Consider the following 23,831-nt stretch of genomic DNA (forward strand, 5'->3'; position numbering starts at 1 on the left):
TTAAAGAGTTTATCAAAGGAAATGAGTAACATGAAAAGAAAAAACACTCACAATGTATAATTATAACAACAACAAAAAAAGCCCACAGTCTTGTAGGAGAAAGACTGAAAGGAAAGTTACCAAAAGATATAATTCACTGTGGGTGAATTAGTAAACTATGTATAGTTTAGTATCTTCCTTCATATTTTCTCTATTTTCCAAATATGCACTGAGCATATTTAGAATTGAAACTAACAGATTAAATAAGTAGGTGCCTAGAAATAATATTTAGAACAAACCTGGGGGATTCTGTAGGTAGGCACAGCTATATTTAAAGAGTGGAAAGGGAAAGCGTGCAGGAGAGAATCCGGACATGTAAGGCAAAGAAGTGACTTTGGAAAGGCAGGGGTGACCTACCATGTCAAAGACTCAGGAAAGCTAACTCATTCAACAGTAGATATTTACTGAGTTACACCATGCACCAAGCGCTGTGCTAGGTAATGGGTTCAAGTAGGATGAAGACTAAAAACTATTTGGAGGTTTTGGGAATTAGGAAGTCTTTGGGATCACTGGGAAGACAATTTCCATGGAGTTGTGGGCACAAGTGTGATTGGGTTAAGAGGGAATAGAAGCAGCTGGTAGACTACTATGTCAGCTATGCCAGAGAGTGGGAAGGGGAAAGACAGGGAGGCTAATGAGAATTCAGTGGCACTTGAAGGAATCAACCATATAATATTCTAAGTGCTCCAGAAGGTGGAGGAGAGTAGACAAGAGATTATGTCAGCCAGAAAAGTCAGGAAAGGCTTTATAAGGACATATTTCTTCCCTTTCTGTATCAACTACTTCAATATGTTCAAGTCTAAACTCTATATGAACCCATGCAAATCTGTGATGCTTTGTTGAGGAGCTTCCCAGGTGAAATCTGAAACCAGCTCCCATGCACAGATGGTAGAGGGAGACTGAAGAAAAGTCAGGTTTAATAAGCAAGGGATCTGTGGGGATGAAGGGATGAGAAGAGATAAACCAAAGAACTTATATACTTACATACATAGCCCATGGGCACGGGCAATAGGGTAGTGAAGTCCTGGGTCGGGGTGTGTGGGTAGGGCCTGGGAAGAGGAGGGTAAAAGTGAGGGAAATGGGAAATGTCTGTAATACTATCAACAATAATATATATATATATATATATATATATATATATATATATATATATATATGCATATGCAAAGGATCTTACTTAGTAGGCTTGTCTTGGGAGACCTCCAGATGAGTAGTTTTCTGTACCCACCTGCCAAATATTAGAAGTTTATATAGAGGCCATAAGGGGGGGGGGCGGGGGGGTCAGTCACATACCCAATCCAGATACTCTTATCACCATATTCTATTTCTTTTTCTTTTTCTTTCTTTCTTTCTTTCTTTCTTTCTTTCTTTCTTTCTTTCTTTCTTTCTTTCTTTTTTTTTTTTAGCATATTACTCTTTTATTATTATAGATGTTCTGATGAAATGTCCTTGGGAAGCTTCTAGCTTGGAAAAGGTAAACAGAGAGCACATCCCAAGCACAGGGGAGGAAGTAGAAGCCTCCAGTTGCTCAGGTCCAGCTAGTGGTCAAACTGGAGATCACATCTTTTTTATGACCTTCCCTCATGACCGTGACCATGACCAGCTCTTACAGTCATGTGGTCTCTCCCTTTGCAGTGTGCCCTGAGGAGTCAACAGGGGGGTTCACTAGCATGGAGGTGGTTCATTTGGTGGCTATCTGGCTGCATTGGAGGCAGACACCACGACAACAATATAGGCACATGCAAGGTGAAAACAAGGATATCCAAAATCAGTGACAATTTTATTTATTTATTTATTTATTTATTTATTTATTTATATCCAAGAGGATCATGATCTGAACAATGGATTTACTAAATCCCCTAGGCTGGGGGTCAAATCACTCAGGACATTTACTTGTATCCTCATGTGATTTAATAAAGATGGTATTTTAACACAATTATCAGGTATGGACATGCAACATATAAGATACTAGAGGCCCAGTGCACAAAATTCGTGCATGGGGTGGGCGCCCCTAAGCTCGGCCTGCACTCTCTCCAGTCAGGGATCCCTCTTGCAATCCGAAACCACTGCCTCCTAACCGTCTCTGCCTGCCTGCCTGATGCCCCTAACTGCTCCCCTGCTGGCCTGATCCCCTAACTGCTCTCCCCTGCCAGCCTGATTCCCCTAACTGCTCTCCACTGGTGGCCTGATCCCCCTAACTGCCTAACTGCTTTCCCCTGCTGGCCTGATCCCCCTAACTGCTCTCCCCTGCCAGCCGGATCCCCCTAACTGCCTAAGTGCTCTCCCCTCCTGGCCTGATCCCACTAATTGCTCTCCCCTGCCAGCCTGATCCCCCTAACTGCCTAACTGCTCTCCCCTCCTGGCCTGATCCCACTAACTGCCTAACTGCCACCTTCTCCCGTCTGCCTTCTCGCACGGCTCCGGACTTCTCCCTTCTCCCTTCTCACATGGCACTGGTCTTCTCCTTTCTCCCTTTACCCACGGCACTTCCTTCTCCCTTCTGCCTTCTTCTGCGGCACCTTCTCCTATGGCCTCTGCAAAAGGGACCATGGCGCTCGACCAGCCCTCACAGCCACTGCGGGTGGCTGCTGGCCCTCAGCCCTTGCAGCCACTGTGGCTTTATTTGGAAGGATGTCTGGAAGAACGTCAGAAGACGTCCAGTCTAATTAGCATATTAATCTTTATATATTTATATCTATACTAATAAAAGAGTAATATGCTAATTAGACTAGGAGACCTGGGAGACTGGGCAGGGAGGGCAGTTGGGGGCCATGAGGCTGGCAGGGGAGGGCAGTTGGGGACCATGAAGCCAGTAGGGGAGGGCAGTTGGGAGCAATGAGGCTGGCAGGGGAGGGCAGTTGGAGGCTAGCAGGCTGGTGGGGGGGGCAGTTGGGGGCAAGCAGGCCGTTAGGCAGAGTGGTTAGGGGCAATTAGGTAGGCAGGCAGGTGAGCAGTTAGGAGCCAGTGGTCCCGGATTGTGAGTGGGATATCCCACTGCCGGTTTAGGCCCAATCCCATAGTCAGACATCCCCTGAGGGGTCCTGGATTTCAAGATGGTAAAGGCCAGGCTGAGGCCCCCCCACCCTCCCGCTGTGCACCAGTTTTATGCACTGGGCCTCTAGTATGTTATATTTTTTATATATTTGGCAGGTGAGTACAAAAATCCACTCTCCTTGCAGCTGCCCAAAACAAGCCTCGTGAATCCCCTTGCCAACTAAACCTGCCACATACAGTCTGGAGTCTTCTGACTTTTCTTCATTCTCTCGTTGCCCTCCTCATCTGGGGGCTCCTTTTGGATTTACACCCGGGAAGCCCCCAGTCAGGCTTATGAGCCAACATGCTTCTTATAAGAAAAAATATGAAAAGTATCCATTTTTAAATTTCTTTTCCCACTTCATTTAAAATTGGGATTTAAACATATTTTTAGCAATAAAGACTTGTAAAGGGGCAAGGATTCTATTTAATCAAAATAATCATATAGGAGGTTGAACAATGAGTTAATAACTCTTCCCAGAAACTGTGCTAATAATGGTCAAACCAGAGGTCACTTTTGTAGGGAGTCATTTTTGTTAGCTTCAGTGTTTCCATTTCCAGCCCCTCAAGAAAAACCATGTAAATGAGAAAGGTAGAAAATTTTTGAAGCTTTACAAATTAGAATATAGTTGTCTTAGTAATACTGAAAGTTTGAGCTGGTTTTTCTTTTCCAAGAAATTATTCACTAATCTCTAATTTTCAAGGTTTCACTCAAGGAGTGTCTAAGTTGGTGATTTTTGTTTTTTTAAATAACAAAACTAAACTTATCGAGTCATAGAAGTAAATGTAGCCTTTTAAAAACTGTTTACATGAGAGCTACAGTATCAGAGTTCCTCTTTTAAAACCTGTGCTGTGTATCTTACTTGATGAATGTACCATGTATAAAATAATCAAGTTTAGAATGTAGCTTCAGATTGTCATCATATTTGCTTTCCATGTGTCTTATAAAAATCAGGCAATTTTCTGATCATAAAATAATGGGCAATTATAATTGCTCAGTAGTGATTACACATTGTCTAGCAAGAACTTGGTTATAAATAACAGAAAACTTAACAAAGGGAGGACCTCATGTAGGAGGTAGACAAGTGATTACCATAATTTTCATTTATTTTTACAGTTCTCCGGAGGTGTTTCCCTGACTTCTCTACTAAAAATGGCACGTTAACAGTAGGAAATAAGACCACGTTCGAAGATGGGAAAGGGCATATAAGAAATGCTGTAGAACTCAGGGAAGCTGCAAAGTATGCTTGTTTCTATTCCCATTTTCATTTTTGATGCTTCCCATTTTTGTACCCAAAACTAAAGCTTCCATTAGGTTAACAGTCTAATACAGGAAGAATTATGTATTATGAAATATACATGTCACTGTGGATTGGAGAGCTTGGTCTGTGTTCATTAAGAAAAGCATCTAAAGGAGAAACCAGAAGAATTAGAAAGAACAATCATGATTTTCAAAATGGGTAAATCTTTCATTATCAACAGATATAGGAAGGAGACATCAGAAAATGTACCAAAAGATCATCATATAATTTGCTTTTAAAATGAACATAATTTTAGAAAATCCATGCTTTTAAAAGCATCATTTAAAGAAATAAGACTGAAATAGTAAAGCTACCAAATGTTTTTAAGGGATGGGGCCTTAAGAAAGGTGAGATAGCCTGCCAATGCTGTTTCAGTATGTCTCAAATGTCTGCATACTAACTGCAATGAACTGAATTTACTGTTTCCATTGGCTGCACACATCACAGTACTCCACATTGGAAAATATAATTCCCAGGGTGCACACACACATGTGTTCACAAATGTACACACACAAAGTATCATTGCATTGCTTAGTTGTTGAATGAAAAATAAAGGTATTCTAAAATTTAATTTCTTTCTTAAAGGACATTTAGCATTCCTAATAGAATAGTATAGTATCTGCATGTTGAGAATATAATAGCAACATGGACAAATTTCGCTTTGTGGAATAATACAAGTACAATTCCATTAATAAAAGAAAATTCAAAAACAAGTACCAGTAAATTAAATTACCCTGTGATGCATATATAAGCGGTAAAATTAAAAAGAAAACTAGTAAATTATTATCACAAAAATCAGGATTGTGGTTATTTTAGGCAGTGAGGGGAACCTTTTTTCAGCCAAGGGCCATTTGGGTTTTTATAACATCATTCGCGGGCCATACAAAATTTTCAACTTAAAACTTAGCCTGCTATATTTGGTCAAACATTTAATTAACTCGCCCCTAATGCCTTGGCAGGGCCAGATCAAATGATTTGCGGGACTTACATGGACCGTGGGCCCGACATTCCCCACCCCTGCTTTAGGGAAAGGGGAAAGGTATTGTAATTGGGGTACAATGGAAAAGGGATGATATAATTGTAGTTACTTACATGTGTTCACTTTGATCATTCATCAAACTGGACACTAATGTATGGCAGGGTCTCTCTTTTCCGCGTCCAGCGCGGAAAGAGAGTGGTCTGGTTATTTGAGTAGAGACGGCTGAGGATTTGAGAAATATGAAAGAAAGAGACAAGACAGAAAGATGGAAGAAAAAGCTGGGACTGGGTGGGACCGCTGTCCTCTTCTGACGGAGAGACAGACAGGGACAGGGACCCAGCACCAGAACCACATGTTTATTTTATACCGCAATACCAGGAAGCAACTGGACAAGTCCTACTCATTCCTGGTGCTTGGCTGGATTTACATAATAAAACCCACTCACTCCCCAACACCTGGGCAAAGATGAAAGTCAAGCTGAGAACTCTTCTGCCTTTTTGGTAAGATGTGTATCCAGGGCATGGCTCTGCCTGTAGCCCTGAATTCAGCTGACAGTTATTAGAGAAAATGCCCATGTGCCTTCCCAGGGGCTCTCTACACTCATGATTTGTGCACTTTTCTGTATGTGCTGATTGTTACGGAGCTCTCGGAGTTTTAGGTGAGTTAAAGATGATGGTTATTCTTGACTCTATGGATCTTGTAAGTTAAAAGCTGATCTTTACATTTAAATTTATTTCACATGGTGAGGCTTCTGCAATATTAGGCATGTCACATATGTTAAAAGGATCTGTTCACCATATTTGAAAGCCATGACTCTCTGTGTATAGATACAGCCGCCTTTGTAGGTTTACCAAAGAGATATCTCATGAACTGTTGTGTCTAGGAGTCACTACTGATAAATGGTTTCTAAAAATATGCTCTGAACAGCAGCTTGCAAAATTCCTTTTATCATAATAAGAATATTGATTTTTTCCCTTCTTTGAATTCAGAAATATCAATAAAGTCCTCGATGCAAAGGCAATTGGAGTGAAAGTGTTTGAAGACTATGCAACAAGTTGGTATTGGATTCTCATGTAAGTAAAAACATAGATGTTTTTTCTCCAGCCCGATTCTGATTTTATCTTGGTAAAACTCTTTTTTCAAATTCCCAATATATTCGTGAATTCGAGGTTGACTCAGACCTCAGTTCCTGCCATTTTGTTTTTTCCTATAGAATAAAATTAGGACAAAGATATTTGGAAATATGCCTAGTGTTAAGAGGAAATTATAAGGGTATAAAGTTTAATTATATTCATTAAGATACATATACTTTAAGTTAAGTTACAGGGGCAGCATCTGATACATTGGCTTCTCATCACATGTTATGGTTGCAGTGTTCTTTCTCTGGCCTACTTTGTCACTTGTCCTTTCTTGACTTCCAAGGGATCATTCTTATTTTTTAACACATCCCTTCCACATAATGTTTGTTATCATCATCCACAAAGGTCACTGTACTTATGAGGAGCTGAAAAAAATATGAAGAGATGAAGAAATTCAAAATTTTCAGACATAAGATTTGCAGTCCTGAAAATGCAGTCCCACTATTGGAGTGGTACATGTGTTTGATATAGCTAAGGACATTGCGTCACCTTCTAGCTGTTTTGTCACCTTCTTGTGTCTTAAAAGCATCTATGGTTGCCTACTGATCAAAGAATAAAGTGAAAACTTCTTTTGATACTTACAAGGCCATTCGCAACCTAGTCCAACTTAATTTCCCAGGTTCATCTCCACCCAGGTTTTTCGATTAACCCTATAGTCTAAACACATTAAATAGCATTCCTAGACTGCCAAACTCCCATGTTTTTGCACATTCTGTTCTCTTTCCTAGCATTATCTTTCTTGATGCCCTAGCCCATGGTCGGCAAACTGCAACTCGCAAGCCACATGCGGCTCTTTGGCCTCTTGAGTGTGGCTCTTCCACAAAATACCACGTGCGGGCACTAGCACAGTGCGATTGAAACTTCGTGGCCCATGCGCAGAAGTCGGTTTTCGGTCTGGGCAAGTCTGTTTTGAAGAAGTACTGTTGATATTTGGCTCTGTTGACTAATGAGTTTGCCAACCACTGCCTAGGCAACTTTATCTCATTATTTTAAATCAGCTTTTATGTCACTTACGAAGTCTTACTTGACTTCTGCAGATATATTTACTTCACTTTCTGTGTTCTTTGTAACCATTGTGTGTGTGTGTGTGTGTGTGTGTGTGTGTGTGTGTGTCTACATACCTAAATACGCATACACATGTATACCTATCTTATATATAGTACCTTCCATTTTGTGTTTTATTTACTTGGCTCTTTACCTCTGATAAACTGTGAACTGTTTACCATGGTAATTATGTCTAACTCATCTTTGTTTTCTTAACTCCTATTATGGTTCTTGGAACATAGAAGGTGCATTGAAAATGTCAGTTCAAGCAACATTTATAAAAATGCTAAGGGAACAACATAGATATATTTAACTATAATGTGCTTACTAAAGTCAAATTGTATTGTGTATAAAATACTAGTAATTTTAGATCTGTAAAACTAATTTTCTGAGATTTTACTCATTTCAGTGCTTTGCTTTAAACACTTGCAGTAATTATTGTCAGAGCGTATTATGATTTCAGGATATATCTCCATAGCAGAGATTATAGTCTATACTTGATAGTAGTTAAACTGCTTCACCTGTCGTCAGGCCCAAATATCACTAGATGATGTCCATGTTTCTTTTTTCACTCTTGTCTGGTAGGTATACATTCCCATAGACTCTCTTGCCCACATCACTCCCGGCATACACACTGGACCCCTCTTCACTACCCTGGCCCCACTCATACCAGTAGAGCGTAAACACCTGCCTTTAGTTTCAGCTCTTCTGCTCTCATCTGTTTAACGACTATCAAGCCAAAGAGTGATACGCTGTGACTTAATTTATTCACTTAGGATTTTTATACAGGAATTTAAAATACACAGAATAAACATCTGTGTTTCTTTCCCCTCTCCTCCCAGCCTTTTTGAATATTCCTCTTGGACTATGCCACAGGATAATTTTTCAATTGAATAGAAGCATTAAAATATCTATAATTTTTAAAAGGAAATGACTTCTGAAGTTAAAAGCATAGGGAACGTTCTGCAAGTCTAGGACCTGGGAAGCTACTCTGAGACCATGCTGTTGTCTGTGCAGTAACATAATTATTATTAAGATTTTTGTTTGTGAAGATAACACGTGTAGGTAATAAAGTCAATCAGTGCACCAGGCTCTGCCTGTTGCTATGCTTGGAAACTTGCTGATAGCACCAGAAATATCAGTTCTTAATAGAAGCATCAGCCAAATTTCTAATCTTAATGAGTTACCTTTTATAAAATTAACCTGGGTATATTGGCGGCCAAGAAGTATCTCTACTAGCTCACTCAAACTCCAGGGAGAAATTAAAACAGAAGGAAACTAGTCATGCCACTGGTTGCTTGATACCATCACATGGCCTAGGTGACCTACAAGCCTTTAGATGGCTCCCACTAGTGGCCTCCAGATCACTGGGGACCTGAACTAGATGTCTGTGATGTCAGATATTACATACTCGTAGACATAATAGACCATAGTGAAAATGACTACAAAATTATGAGTTCAGGATCTGTGCAGGGCAGTTAGTTTTACTGTCTTTCTGTCCTAAGACTCTTTCCTGACTACTAGACAGCTATATTGCATAAGGTTTCCATAAGGTATCCAGGTAGATAGAACAGCACAGTGGGTAGGTGTGAAGAAAAAAGAAAGAGAACATGGCAACTGTGGCAGATAGGCCAAATTGTAGGTTGGAGGAATTGTGTTTTTCCATCAACAATGATTGATACCAAGCTTGAGTTTACCTAGGCACAGGAAGATGAGTCATGTATAAATTCCTGATGGTCCCACTCTTTCATACAAAGTCTTATCAGAAACCATTGTTTATGCTTTTAAATGTTACAAATGTTTCTATAGCTAGGTAAAATAAAATGATCTGAGAATTATTTTGAATAGAATAAAAGTGTTTTCTTGCTATTTTCATTATGTCATGGTTAGCACACTTGACCCTGTGACTGTGTTGTGTTTTTTCCGCTAGTGGCCTGACAATCGCCATGCTCCTCAGTTGGCTGTTTCTACTACTCCTGAGGTTCATAGCTGGATTCCTCTTCTGGATCTTCGTATTGGGTGTGCTTGGAATTATAGGCTATGGTAGGTATCACCCCTCATAAGGTCACCAAATATCAAAATTACCTTTTTCTTTCCAGTTGCCATTATCAATTGCCAAAAAGTATTTTCTTGCAGTGAATTTTTTTATCCTTTCCTTCCCTCAAAAGTGTTAAATTGAGAAATATCACTTAAGTTTGCATATATTTTCTCTGTAACTTTTTTCTTCTTTATTTTTTAAAATTCTTTGTTGTTTAAAGTATTACATATAGTATTACACATGTCTTCTTTTTCCCCCATTGACCTCTCCTTGGCCACCCGCACCCCCCAGCACATGCCCTCACCGCCCTAGTGTCTGTGTCCATTGATTATGCTTATATGCATGCATACAAGTCCTTTGGTTGATCTTCTTACGTTTCCGCCCCCCCCCCCACCTTCCCCCCGCCTTCCCTCTGAAGTTTAACGGTCTGTTTAATGCTTCTCTATCTCTGGATCTATTTTGTTCATCAGTTTATGTTGTTCATTATATTTCACAAATGTGAGTGAGATCATGTGATATTTTCTTTCTCCAACTGCCTTATTTCACTTAGCAAAATGCTTTCCATGCCCATCCATTATGTTGTGAATGGTAAGAGTTCCTTCTTTTTTACCACAGCATAGTATCCCATTGTGTAGATGTACCACAGTTTTCTAATCCACTCATCTGCTGATGGGCACTTAGGCTGTTTCCAAATCTTAGCTATGGTGAATTGTGCTGCTATGAACATAGGGGTGCATATGTCCTTTCTGATTTCTTGGGATATAGTGGGATTACTGGGTCAAACGGGAGTTCCATTTATAATTTTTTGAGGAAACTCCATACTGTTTTCCATAGTGGCTGCACCAGTCTGCATTCCCACCAGCAGTGCACGAGGATTCCTTTTCTTCACATCTTCACCAGAATTCTTCTTTATCTTGAAAAAAAAAGTTTTTAACATGTTCTACTCTTTATCACTAGCAGCCTTTGGTGTCATGTCTTGTGGGTATTAAGAAGGAAATAAAAAGATCCTTCTTAGGTTAATGAAAAACATTTCAGACAACTTATTTTATTCCTTTAATTTTTCTGGTTGATCAAAGGCCACATCTGCATAGTTACAGAAGTGTGATCTAGTTTTCCCTTTCAATTTAGTACCTTTAATCCAGGCACTGTCACACATTTTAATAATTGGCCAGTACACCATCATGAGGCATCCCTCTCTAGAGCAGTGGTTCTCAACCTCTGGCCTTTTAAATACAGTTCCTCATGTTGTGACCCAACCATAAAATTATTTTTGTTGCTAATTTATAACTGTAATGTTGCTACTATTATGAATCGTAATGTAAATATCTGATATGCAGGATGGTCTTAGGCGATCCCTGTGAAAGGGTCATTCGACCACCAAAGGGGTCGCGACCCACAGCTTGAGAACCACTGCTCTAGAGGCAGGTATTCTGAACTACACTTAATAGATAGAGAGTTAACTTTATTTCAAGGTTGAAATCTAACCACTGACTCAATCCCTCCAAAAGGAGTACAATGTGACATTAAAAAATAAGTGTCAAAGTCTCTCCCAAGGAATAGTATGACACTCATGACAGCTTCCTTTCAGTCCTCTAATAAATGCATGGGCCAATATATGAATGCTTGGGAGGTTTCTATTCAAAAGAAAAATTTCCCCTACAACACCATTTGGATTGAAAAGCAGTTTATGGTAGCAGACACCAAAATAACAATTTCCTGTTTCTGTCACTCAAACAAGAAGTGTTTTACACATATCAGTATAAGGAAGCGGTTGAACCTTAGGACCCAGCAATTCCACTTCTGGATATTTATCTGAAGAAATCCAAAACACTAACTTGAAAAGATATATGCATCCCTATGTTCATTAAAGCATTATTTACAATGATATGGAAACAACCTAAATGGCTATTAATAGATGATTGGATAAATAAGATGTGATACATGCATACAATGGGATATTACTTGGCCATAAAAAAGAATTTGTGACAACATGGATGGACATAGAGGGTATTACACTAGGTGAAATAAATCAGACAGAGAAAGACAAATGCCATATAATTTCACTTATATGTGGAATCTAAAGAACAAACTAAGCAAACAAACAAAACAGAAACAGACTCATAGTTATGGAAAACCAATGGTTGAGGTGGGAGGTTGGGGAGCTTTGTGAAGAAGGTGAAGAGTTAAGATATACAAATTGGTAGTTACAGAACAGTTATGGGGATATAAAGTACAACACAGGGAATGCAGTAAATAATCCTATCTAATAAAAGACAAACACGGTAATTGGCGTACGACGGCTACCCTTCCCATTGGCTAATCAGCGAGATATGCAAATTAACTGTCAGCCAAGATGGCGGCCGGCAGCCAGGCAGCTTGAAACTAACATGAGGATTGCTTGCTTCAGTGACGGAGGACTCCAACGTTCCCCGCCTGCCCCTGCAGGCCTCTGAGCTGCAAGCAACTATGTAACAAACATAGAAGCTAAACAAAACCCCAGAAACCTGCTGGGCTTCAGCCAGCAGGATCGCAACATTGTAAGCAAAGGCCAGAAACCTACTTTCAGCAGCGGAGGCCTAAGAGCTGGAGCCAAGCCTCAAAGCTAAAGCTGGCCCAGAATAAAAAAAAGAAAAAAGAAAAAAAGGAGCGGTTGGGAGCTTCAGTCACCCCCAGCCTGAAAACAGCCCTCAGCTCCTCACCCAGACTGGCCAGGCACCGCAGTGGGGACCCCCATCCTGAAGGGTGTGTGACCAGCTGCAAACAGCCATCATCCCCTCACCCAGGCTGGCCAGGCAACCCAGTGGGGACCCCCACCCTGATCCAGGACACCCTTCAGGGCAAACCAGCCGGCACCCACCCATGCACCAGGCCTCTATCCTATATAGTAAAAGGGTAATATGCCTCCCAGCACCAGGATCAGTGGAGCCACGAGTCCTCCCAGCACCGGGATCAGTGTGACAGGGGGCAGCGCCCAAACCCCCTGATTGCCCTGTGGCTCTGTGTGTGACAGGGTGCGGTGCCCCAACCCCCTGATCGGCCCTGTTCTGTGTGTGACAGGGTGCGGCGCTCCAACCACCCCCCCCCCCCCCACGGGCCCTGCTCTGTGTGTGACGGGGTAGAGCCATAACCTCCCCATTGGCCCTGCCCTGAGTGTGAGAGTGGCGGCACCCCAACCCCCTGATCGGCCCTGCTCTGTGGGTGATAGATGGCGGCGCCCCAACCCCCTGATGGGCCCTGCTCTGTGCATGACAGGGGACTGCATCCCAACCTCCTGATTGGCCCTGCTCTGTGCGTGACAGGGTGCAGAGCCCCAACCCCCCTGATGGGCCCTACTCTGTGAGTGACAGGGGGAAATGCCCCAACCCCCTCATTGGCCCTGCTCTGTGCATGACAGAGGGTGGCACCGCAACCTCCCCATCGACCCTGCCTTGAGTGTGACAGGGGATGGTGCCCCAATCCCCCAATCGGCCCTACCCTGAGCGTGACTGAGGGTGGAATCACAACCTCCCAATCCACCCTGCTCTGTGTATGACAGGGGGCGGCGCCCCAACTCCCCAATTGGCCCTGCTCTGAGCCCAACCAAGGGCTGCACCTAGGGATTGGGCCTGCCCTCTGCCACCCGGGAGCAGGCCTAAGCCAGCAGGTCGTTATCTCCCGAGGGGTCCCAGACTGCTAGAGGGCACAGGCCAGGCTGAGGGACCCCCCCTCCCTGCCCCCCGAGTGCACAAATTTTTGTGCACCGGGCCTCTAGTATTATAATAACTATGTATGGTACCAAGTGGGTACTACACTTATCAGGGGGAATCACTTCGTAAATTTTATAAATATCTTAACCACTATGCTGTAGAGTGGAAACTAATCCTAATATATAAAGAGCCAGGGTCTGTAACGTTCAAAATGACCGGACAGACAACCGAACACCAGGCTGCACGCGCAGCAGGCTCAGGTGGGCGGGGACTGGCAAGCGGGCTGAACTGCTGACCTCTGGGTCCCTCCTGGGTTGCGGGTGCTGCAGTGACCCAGCACTGACTGCCGCTGCCAAGGCGGGTGCGATGTGATTGGTTGGGGGGCCCCCACCATCCCCTCATGATCGCCCCGCAGAGGGAGGCCCAGACTACCCTGCTGGTGACGGTGGGCGGGGCCTCTCTCTGTGAGGCAATCAATCACTGGGCTCCTGGACTGCAAGAGGGCACAGGCCAGGCTGAAGGAACCACCCCCCCCCCCCCCGAGTGCATGAATTTTGTGCACTCGGCCTCTAGTATAAAATAATATTGAATGTTAACTGTAATTGAAAAAGAAGAATGCTGTAGAACCCCCAGGTCCAGTAGGTAGCCTGAGTTCTAATCCCAGATCCATATGTATAACTGGGGAACTCTGGAAAAGTTTCTTAATGATTATAAGACCCAGTTTCCTTATCCATACCATTGTTGCAATGATATCTCCATTTCACAAGATTGTGAGGACTAAATGAGACAATGAGTATAAAGCTCTCAGAACAGTGCCTGGAACACAGTAAGCATTCTACTGCGACTATCCTCCTCTTTATCCTCAGTGAGGTTCTAATCATTTGGGTCTCTTTGGGTGTTCCCTATCTGCTCCTTCCATGCAGATGCCCATGAACAGGTGGGTCAGTTTGATGGAAGACCTGCTGTCCCTTCATCAGAAACTCCCCAGAAAGCCTTTTGTTTAAAAGCCCTTTTTTGTGTTTCTGCTTGGAGCTCAAAGTAACCTCTGCTCTTTGCCAACATAGAGTCTGAGCATGTGATTCAATCACCCTTTTATTATCATCAGGAAGTGAAGGCCAGTAAAGTTTGCTATTGATTTCACTGACTTGTCTTAACAAGCAAGAAAAATCTGAAATTGGCAAGAGTCCAAGTTTGGCAATGACAAAAGGGAGAAAGATGGTCAATATATAAAAAGTGCAGGTAAAACAACCAATTTTAGCTCTCTATTGACTCCCTAGGTAGTGCTAACCCGGCAATTAATGGTGTTGCAAGTAAGCTTGAAGCTATTCATTGGGTGGAGAAATGTCCAACTAGATTGGGAAGTGTAAGTAAGACAGTATGTAACTGACATCTGTTACTATCTCGGTAAATCAACTGTCAATATATCATGGGAAACCAACCATTTCCTACTGACAGCAGCCCATTTTGCTGGGATGGAGAACAATGTGGATGTGTCATACTGACCAGAGAAAAAGCCAGGCTATTTCTGGGCAAGTGCTTATGAATAGCAGAGGAACAATTCTCATTGGCCAGAACAAATTAAGAATTACACAGGAGAGGCCGTATAACAACATTATTATAAGCACTGATTTGGAGATTGAAAAAGGCACAACTCCAGATTCATTACATGTTAACTATGTGAACTCTGCAAGTATGTAGTCTCTCTAATTTTTAGTTTTTGCATCTATATAATAGGAATCTGTATTAAATAAAATAGTGTACATAAAGTACTTAGAAAACTGCCTAGCACATAGCCGTTATTCAATAAATAATATTGGTTGTTGTTACTGTGCATGAATATTATTGAGGAAGGAGGATTAAAGCCCAGGGGGTCATACCTTGAGAGAGAGAGAGATAGAGAGATAGAGATAGAAAGAGAAAGAGAGAGAGAGAGAGAGAGAGATAAAGTAAAGCAATAAAGCTATAGAAAAAGAAATAGGAAAACACTGCCGAGACTCACATCCACCATTATGAAGGAACTAAATAGTTTAAGGTCTCTCTTGCTATGAAATAATGGCATAAAAATCATATTATACTAGAGGCCCAGTGCACAAAATTTGTGCATGAGGGGAGGGGTACCCTCAGCCCAGCCTGCACCCTCTCCAATCTGGGACCCCTTGGGGGATGTCCGACTGCCGGTGTAGGCTTGATCCCCGGTATAGGGCCTAAACCGGCAGTCAGACATCCCTCTCACAATCCAGGACTGCTGACTCCTAACTGCTCACCTGCCTGCCTGCCAGATCACCACTAACTGCCCCCCCCCCCCGCCGCCAGCCTGACCACCCCTAACCGCCTCTGCCTGCTGGCCTGATCTCCCATAACTTCCCCTGCTGCTGGCCTGGTTGCCCCCAACTGCCCCCCTAACCAGCCTGGTCACCCCTAACTGCCCCCCTCGCTGGCCTGGTCACTCCTTACTGCCCTCCTGCCAGCCTGGTCACCCCTAACTGCCCCTCTCGCCTGCCTGGTCGCCCCTTACTGCACCCCCTGCTGGCCTGGTCTCCCCAAACTGCCCCCCTCTGCCAACCTGGTCACCCCTAACTGCCCCTCCCCCTGCTAGCCTGGTTGCCCCCAACTGCCCCCCTGCCAACCTGGTCGCCCCCAACTCCTTCCCCCACCCCTGCTGACCTGCTATTCAGTAGTTTGGTCATCCCTCACTAACCCCCCCTGCCGGCCTGGTCACCCCACGTAGCCTGCTGTTCAGTTGTTTGGTCATCCCTCACTAACCCCCCTGCTGGCCTGGTCACTCCACACAGCCTGCTGTTCATTGTTTGGTCGTACCTCACTAATCCCCATGCCAGCCTTGTTGCCCTACACAGCCTGCTGTTTAGTCAATATTGTTACTGTGATGGTGTCCTGGACAATTTGCATATTCCTCTATTATCCTATCTAATAATAGCCAAACATGGTAATTGACCATACCTTCGCTATGCCTCCCATGGGCTAATCAGTGAGTTATGCAAATTAACCGCCAACAAAGATGGCAGCTAATTTGCATACTGTAGGCAGAGCGGGACAGTGTCAGCCGCCAGCCCGAGCCGCCATCCAGGCCCCTGTGGGCGACCCCATAAGCCGCTTGCCTGCCACCCGGGGCCGGATCCGTCCCCGGCCCCAGGCACGCCCGCCCCGCAAGCCCCAGGAGCCACCTGCCTGCAGCTGGGGACCTGATCTGGTCCCCGGCCCCAAGCACACCTGCCCCACAAGCCCCAGGAGCCGCCTGCCTGCCGCCCGGGACCTGATCCGGTCCAAGGCTGCTGGCGGGCCCCGGAAGCCCCAGAAGCCGCCAGATATGGCAGTAACTCTATCAGTAAGCACTCTGAAAGTCAGTGGCATAAATGCACCAATTAAAAGACAGATTATGAGGGTGAATCAAAAAAAAAACCCACTTTAAATATAAAGACACATATAGATTAAAAGTAAATGAATTAAGCTGCAGCCTGTTTTTCTCAGTGGATACAGCATTAGCCCTTGGACTGAAAGGTCCCAGGTTAGATTCCAGTCAAGGGCATGTACCTCAGTTGCTGGCTTGACCCCCAGTCCCTATCAGAGCATGTGCAAGAGGCAACCAATCAATGTGTCTCTCCCTTTCCCTTCACTCTCTAAAATTCAATGGAAAAATATCCTTGGGTGAAGATTAACAAAAACAAAGTAAATAGATTAAGTAACATTAAAGAGATTATAAGAAAAATATATTCCAAAGTTTGTTAGTTGTATAATGGTTATGTTTAAATTGTTAACACCTAAGAAATTGGGTGAAGGGACCCTTTTACCCCTTGAGTGCTTGAATTTCATAAACTGGGCCTCTAGTTAGTATAGATTGTTTTATATAGTGTATTATTTTGATGAGCTTACAGGAAATAAAGGAAATCCCCTAAGGAAAATAAAATCTGTAAGTCTCTGGCCGTCCAAAAATTCTATGACTTCATCTCCTACTATTCTCCCTTTTACTCAGAACACCCATCCACACCAGCCTTCTAGACATTTCTTTAACACACTCCTACCTTTGGGCCTTTGCTCTAGCTATACTCACTATTTGGAACTTGTCCCTTATCTCCAATGGCTAATTCCATTGCCTCCTTCAAGTGTTTTCTCATATCTCTTTTCAAAATGTCTACCTTACTAATATTCCAATTTGTACTCTTGTTTTATTAGGATACTCTCAATCCCCCCTGTACCTGTTTTACTTTTTCTTTTCCCATAGCAAATATCACTTTCTAATAGATAATCACTTAAGCTGTAAGCCTCAGGCTAGCAAGAACCTTTGTCTGTTTATCGCCAAAGCTTAGAATAGTGCCAGTGCACTGTAGCTGCTCAATTGACATTTGTTGAATGAACAAATAAAAGAATGTATGGCCCAGCCCGGTTGGTGTGGTTCAAAGCTTGAGTGTCAGTCCAGGAACCAAGAGGTCACTGGTTCGATTCCTGGTCAGGGCAGATGCCCAGTTTGTGGGCTTGATTCCCAGTAGAGGGGTGCAGGAGGCAGCCAATCGACAATGTTCCTTTCTCATCAATCCTTCTATCTCTCTATCCATCTCCCTTCCTCTCTCTCTAAAAATAAATAAAAATATATTTTAGAAAATAATAAAAGAATGTATGACTAGATATGGACGTCTCTTTCCTTACTCTCCTTGGTATAATTAGAGCTTCTTATATCTATGAATTTATATATTTCATCAGTTCTAGAAAATTCTCACTCAATAACTTTCAAATATGACTCATATATATTAGGGCCTACTCAAGCTATTGTCTATCCCTCTTAGCACATGATCATATTTTGTTCCTGTACCACATTCTGCTCTATTTTGGGTAATTTCAGTTCATTAATTCTCTAATTTTCTATTTAATTTATCAATTTAATTTTAATCTAACAATTATTTTATTTTGAGAAATTCTACTTAGTTCACCTTCTAGTCTAGTCTTATCTCTCTCTCTCCCCTTCACCTTATATCTACAAAAAAAAAAAAAATCTGTTTGTTTATAGTTAGGGGTTCAAAAAGCTGTGTGTGGTGTTTCCCCCCCCCCCCATTATTTCTGGGACATTTCCAATGGACCTAATCCAGACCCAGTGGTCATTAAAATTAGTGGACCTCTTAACTCTATTTTCTTTTTACTGCCACTTTATCTAGACCATTTAAACCTCAGAGGGAAGGTAGGGGAGGGGATGGGTAAGGGGGAGAGATCAACCAAAGGACTTGTATGCATGCATATACACCTAACCAATGGCCACAGACACCAGGGAGGTGAGGGCATGAGTGCGGGGATTAGGGAGCAATGGGGGGGGGATGAGGACACATATGTAATACCTTAATCAATAAAGAAATTTTTTAAAAAGAAGTCATTATAGAGTCTAAAATATAGAGTTTGGGAGAAAATATGGTTAGTCCCTGTTTGCCTTGCCTAGACACAAACTTTGATAAGAATATGCTTTAGATGTTCCACAAAGACATGACTTCACTATCAAAAAAAATTTGAAAAGGGCTTTTTTTTTTTATTTGAATGAATTTTTAAATTTGCCTTTTAGATTGATTATACATTCACATGCTTCAAAGTTCAAAAAGTATAAAGTTTATACAGTGAAAATTTTCCTTCTCATTCTATTCTGTGGTCACTAAATTTCTCTTCCTGCAAGCAAAAAATATTATATTTCTGTGTATCCTTCCAGAGAGACTTTATGTGTGTACAAGAAAAAATATATATAAATTGTTCTTATTATACAAGTTATAGCAGACATTTTGTCATTTTGTACCTTGCTCTTTTCACCTAACAAAAGATCACAGAAATTATTTGATATCATTAGACTTTCTCCTCTTTATACGGGAATATGGTATTCCACTGAGCAAGTATACCATAACTTATTTAACCAGTCCCTACTGATGGGGATTAAGGTTGTTTCTAGTCAATAGGACATTTAAAGCCAAATGTTGCCATAGTCATCCAAACAAACACAGAAAACTCTGATATTGAATATAGTAGCATATTTAGACTATTAGACCAACATAAAATATTTACTATATAAATATGAATCTTGCCTTTGTAGAAATAACCATGCTGATCAAATACATGTAGATTTGTTGTAAGTGTATAACTTATGTTTCAGAAAATAACATTTTATATTAGTCTTTTTTTCCGTCTTTTTCAAGGAATATGGCACTGTTACCAGCAATACAGGAATCTTCAGGAACGCCCCAATTCTCACTTAACTATATATGACCTCGGAATTCAGACTGATATAAGCATGTACTTACAACTGAAACAAACATGGTTCGCATTTAGTGAGTGGATTTTAAAAAGTGGTTTTTTTAAAATTGTAATAATGAGAAAGCATATTTTTGTCTAAAGGAAAGCTTGGGTTGGTGTAACCTGTTGAACACACTTATCATTAATTTCATTAAAGTAAATGTGTTTATAATTCTACTAGCTACAGTAAATGGAAAAGTCATTGAGTGGAATTTATCATATAGTCTAAGGAAATATTATTTGACAATGATTTCAAGTTTTTGCCTTTAACTTGCTTTGGATGTGGATGTTTATAGTCATTAACCTGATATTCAAGAAAGGTATTTTAAAAGGAAACAAGTTTGATTTTTCAAACTTGTTTTTAAAAAAAGAAAAAGGGGATAAAAATAAAATTTTTATAACAGGGATTTTAAACTATTTATTATATGAATTGGAATAATAAGTAAATAAATTTGTATTTTGAACTATTTATTCAGATTATCAAATTCATTAAGGGTCATATTAACAAAATTTTAAAGCAAGATGATTTCAGAGATGGCTTTAAACCTATATTCCTAGAATGGTTTTATTATAATATTCTTTGCACTTCGAGATTCATGTGCTTTCATCAAAAATTTTTTAAATTCTCTAATTGCATATTGCTTTAAAAAAAATTCATCTTTATATTGTTGAAGTTTGAAAGCCAAGTAAGAAATGGTCAAGGAAGCTTAGTAATGGAGCCCAGGGGCTCAGAGGGGTCAGTGTCTTGGTGGGGCATCCTGATTCCAGGTCTGGGTCCCATCCCATAAATTTGATTTTGCCATGCCACCTAAAAGCCATTAAACTTTTGTATAGGCTCACATAGTCGCCAGAGTGCCATTTTATTTATTTATACTTGTAGGTTTACACTATTTTTTTTACACTCTCCCTGACTGTCTTGGACACTTCTTTCCTGGGGTCAAAGCATATGGGACCAAGATTGCTAATGAGGAGCTTTTTTAGCAGAAGGCCTCAGATAGCTTTGAGAGCTGTTTCCTTCAGGCCCATGCCAAGCTTGATGACCTGGCCCTGCTGCACACAAGCCCCCACCAGATTCCTTTGTCTACCCAATGGAATTGTTCTCTTTTCCTTGGTCTTGGTCTTATTTCATTATTTATTTTTATTGATTTCAGAAAGAAAGGGAGAGAAAGAGAAACATCAATGATGAGAGAGAATCACTGATTGGCAGCCTCCTGCACACCCGACATTGGGGATTGAGCCAATCTTGGATTGTGTTAGGAAATAGTTGTATTTTCATTTCTACTATTAATTATCCTAGTGCCCAGGCATGTGCCCTGACCAGGAATCAAACCATGACCTCCTGGTTTATAGGTCGATGCTCAATCACTGAGCCACACTGGCTGGGCTGTTCTCTTTTCCTTGGTCAGTGCTGGATCAGAACACCAAACCCTTGCTCTTTGGCTTCCCATTTCTGGCTCTAATCAGACTAGTTCTCTTCACATAACATACCCATTTTTTTTTTCAACTATTTTGCCGAAGAATTGTTTCATTTATAGTCATTTTTAACTGTAAAAATCAGACATCTTGGAATTTACATCCCCATCTAATCACTTTCCCTGAATTTGAAGTGATTATATATCTCCTCAGCAACCCACTTACTGTTAGCTATCATTTCCAAAGATGACAAATCTCATCCATTATGTATTGAAACCCTCACATGAATCTTAGTTACTGGTTCTGTGGTCCTCCCACTGCTGTCCCTTAAGGACCTCAGCACGAATATCATTGACTTTATCAGAATCTGCTATTGGAAAATTAGGAGATAGACTTTGAGGAAAATACAGAGCTTGCTTTTATTTTCAAGTCTAGAAATGCTAAGTTTTCCTCAAATGAGCCTCAGCTTTCATAATCCAATTATCAGATATTAATTGATGACTTGTATTTGGACAAAGTTCTAGGTGCCAGAGACAAGTGCATACATTTGATTACATGAATTGAAAGAAACAGTTATACAAACAATAATATAATTCTTATGAATCTTAGATTGTGTTAGGAAACAGTTGTATTTTCATTTCTACTGTTAATTATCCTAGTGTCCTCCTCTGTGAAGTTATAATTATACCAGCTTTTCTATAGGGTCTCAAAAAATTGTGTTTATATTGTTTTTTCTCATTCAAACACAAGGAAGGAATGTATTATATAAATCCAAAAGACAGTTAAATTTCTCTAATATAACCATTTTGAACATGTAATTTCATAAAGGTAGAGTTTAATATGCAGTGTTCTTATCAATGCAATTTCAAATATAAAGCAATTCTGATAGATCTCATATTTTAAGTTTGTCCAAAGAATATAATGATTTTAGCTTATTATGGCTATACTCCACAATTCTGGGCTCATTTTTCTATTTTAAGAGAATCAAATGTGCATGAAAACATCAATACACAGTTTAACTAAAAAAAGCTATAGTAGCAAAATGATACATTACTGAGATATTCCCACTTATCTGGAAATACTAAATGATATGTGATGTAACATCAGAATATTAGTGGTATAAGAGTAGGATAAAATAATGAGTGCCCTGTCAGTGGAGAGATGTTCATGCATCAGCAGAATAACTCTCTAGGAAGTGTGTTATGGAATAGATTCTTTCACAGGTGGAAATTTTAATTAACTTTCCATTAAGTTTCTTTTGTAATTTCAGATTGCTATTAGCAGTGATATATTTTCTTAATTTTAAGATCATACCTTTTCACTTTTTAACATCTCTGAAGTCAGGATGCATCTTATAATTAATGAATAGATGTTTAATGATGGATTTCTTTACTTTCCTAAAAAGATATTGCTAAATTAAAGGTATGTTTTAGAATTGAGGAAGTATAGTAATTAAGACTATTTGGCTTCAAATAAAAAGAAAGTAATTCAAGATAGCTGAAAATAAAATAAAATTGGAGCAAGCTAGAGCCAAGGCAGAGGTATTTTTATAAGAATGTATAAGTATCTTTCCAAACTAAAAAATAAAACAGAAAGATGATTTCAAGTGTACCTAGATCCAGGAAACAAAAGCCAAAAAAGAACCCAAGATTTCTTTCCCCCTCCTCTCTCTCTCTCTCTGTCTCTACGCATACACTTTATTCTTTCTTTGCAGATTTATTTACCTCACATGAAGATAGTTTTGACATCGTTTATTAAGTTTGCATAACTCTTAGTTCAAGAAGTTTATAAACTAACTCAAAACTGACCTAGAATATCTTAGTCCTAATTCTGAGACTTTTATTAGATGGACTGTGTTTAAAACTTGATACCATCAATGGTGGTCATGTGGAGTCACAGAATAAAAATGTGGGCAGCCACAAGCCTGCTATATAAATCTGCAAGGTCAATTAATAAAGAGGCATTGTGCCCCAGCCAGTTTGGCTCAGTGGATAGAGCCTCGGCCAGAGAACTGAAAGCTCTCAGGTTTGATTCTGGGCAAAGGCACATACTTCGGTTACAGGCTTGCTCCAGGGCCCAGCGGGGGCCGTGCAGGAGGCAACCAATTTATGTGTCTCTCTCACATGGATGTTTCCCTCTCACTGTCTCTCCCCTCCCTTCCACTCTGAATGGGGGGGAAATATCCTCGGGTGAGGATTAGCAACAACAACAAGAAAAAGAGGCATTGTGAGCAGGGCAGACAAAAAGTTTCTTCTGTAATGATCTCTTACTCAGTGAAGTTAAAACGGGATTAGGGTGAGGACGAGGGTGAGGGTGAGGGCAGGATTGGGGGGATGAGCGGACATTGGGGGGATAAGGACACATTTGTAATATCTTAATCAATAAAGAGGAAAAAAGTGAAACATTTAAGAGTTGCCTAAGGCAGCCCTTCCTTCCTTCCATGCCTGTTTTCCCATTTCTACAAATGGCCTGAAATGTTTCCATACATAAAGTCTGTCCGGTTGAGTTGTTCAAACTTCAGCTAAAGGTTTTCATCTAGATTTCTTAGCATTTCTTGTGGGTTTTGAAAGTGAATTTCTAAGATTGGCGGAAACAATGAAGTGTCTGAGTTGGCAGAAATAACCATGAAGCTCGGTCCTAACTTCTGCAGAGGAAGTGTGTTTTGGGGATTGATCTGTGCTGCACGCTGACTTCTTTTTCTGTTGAAAGTGGTAATCCTCAGCATCCTCGAGGTGCTTGTCATCCTCCTGCTGATCTTCCTGAGAGACCGGATCCGCATCTCCATCGCCCTCCTGAAGGAAGGGAGCAAGTAAGACCCCGACGGAAAAACTCGCCTAGAGTGTATCTGTCAGCCCAGCCAGGCGCTGCCTATTGGGTAGCTGCCCC

At 41.2% G+C, this 23,831-nt stretch overlaps 1 protein-coding gene across 1 annotated transcript in view; it reads left to right on the plus strand.

Annotated features, from left to right (window-relative positions):
- The window catches only part of SLC44A5 (solute carrier family 44 member 5), a gene marked incomplete at its 3' end in the record, with an annotated part of 308,159 nt that overhangs the window by 263,401 nt on the left and 20,927 nt on the right, over nucleotides 1–23,831 (plus strand). Inside the window, exons 9-13 of the mRNA XM_081087251.1 lie at nucleotides 4,190–4,313; nucleotides 6,342–6,425; nucleotides 9,466–9,578; nucleotides 19,436–19,567; nucleotides 23,655–23,754. Coding sequence (XP_080943377.1) covers nucleotides 4,190–4,313; nucleotides 6,342–6,425; nucleotides 9,466–9,578; nucleotides 19,436–19,567; nucleotides 23,655–23,754 — 553 coding nt within the window. The remainder of the gene's footprint in view (nucleotides 1–4,189; nucleotides 4,314–6,341; nucleotides 6,426–9,465; nucleotides 9,579–19,435; nucleotides 19,568–23,654; nucleotides 23,755–23,831) is intronic.

The sequence above is a fragment of the Myotis nattereri genome (genome assembly GCF_964212035.1).
Source record: "Myotis nattereri genome assembly, chromosome: 3".
Taxonomy (NCBI): domain Eukaryota; kingdom Metazoa; phylum Chordata; class Mammalia; order Chiroptera; family Vespertilionidae; genus Myotis; species Myotis nattereri.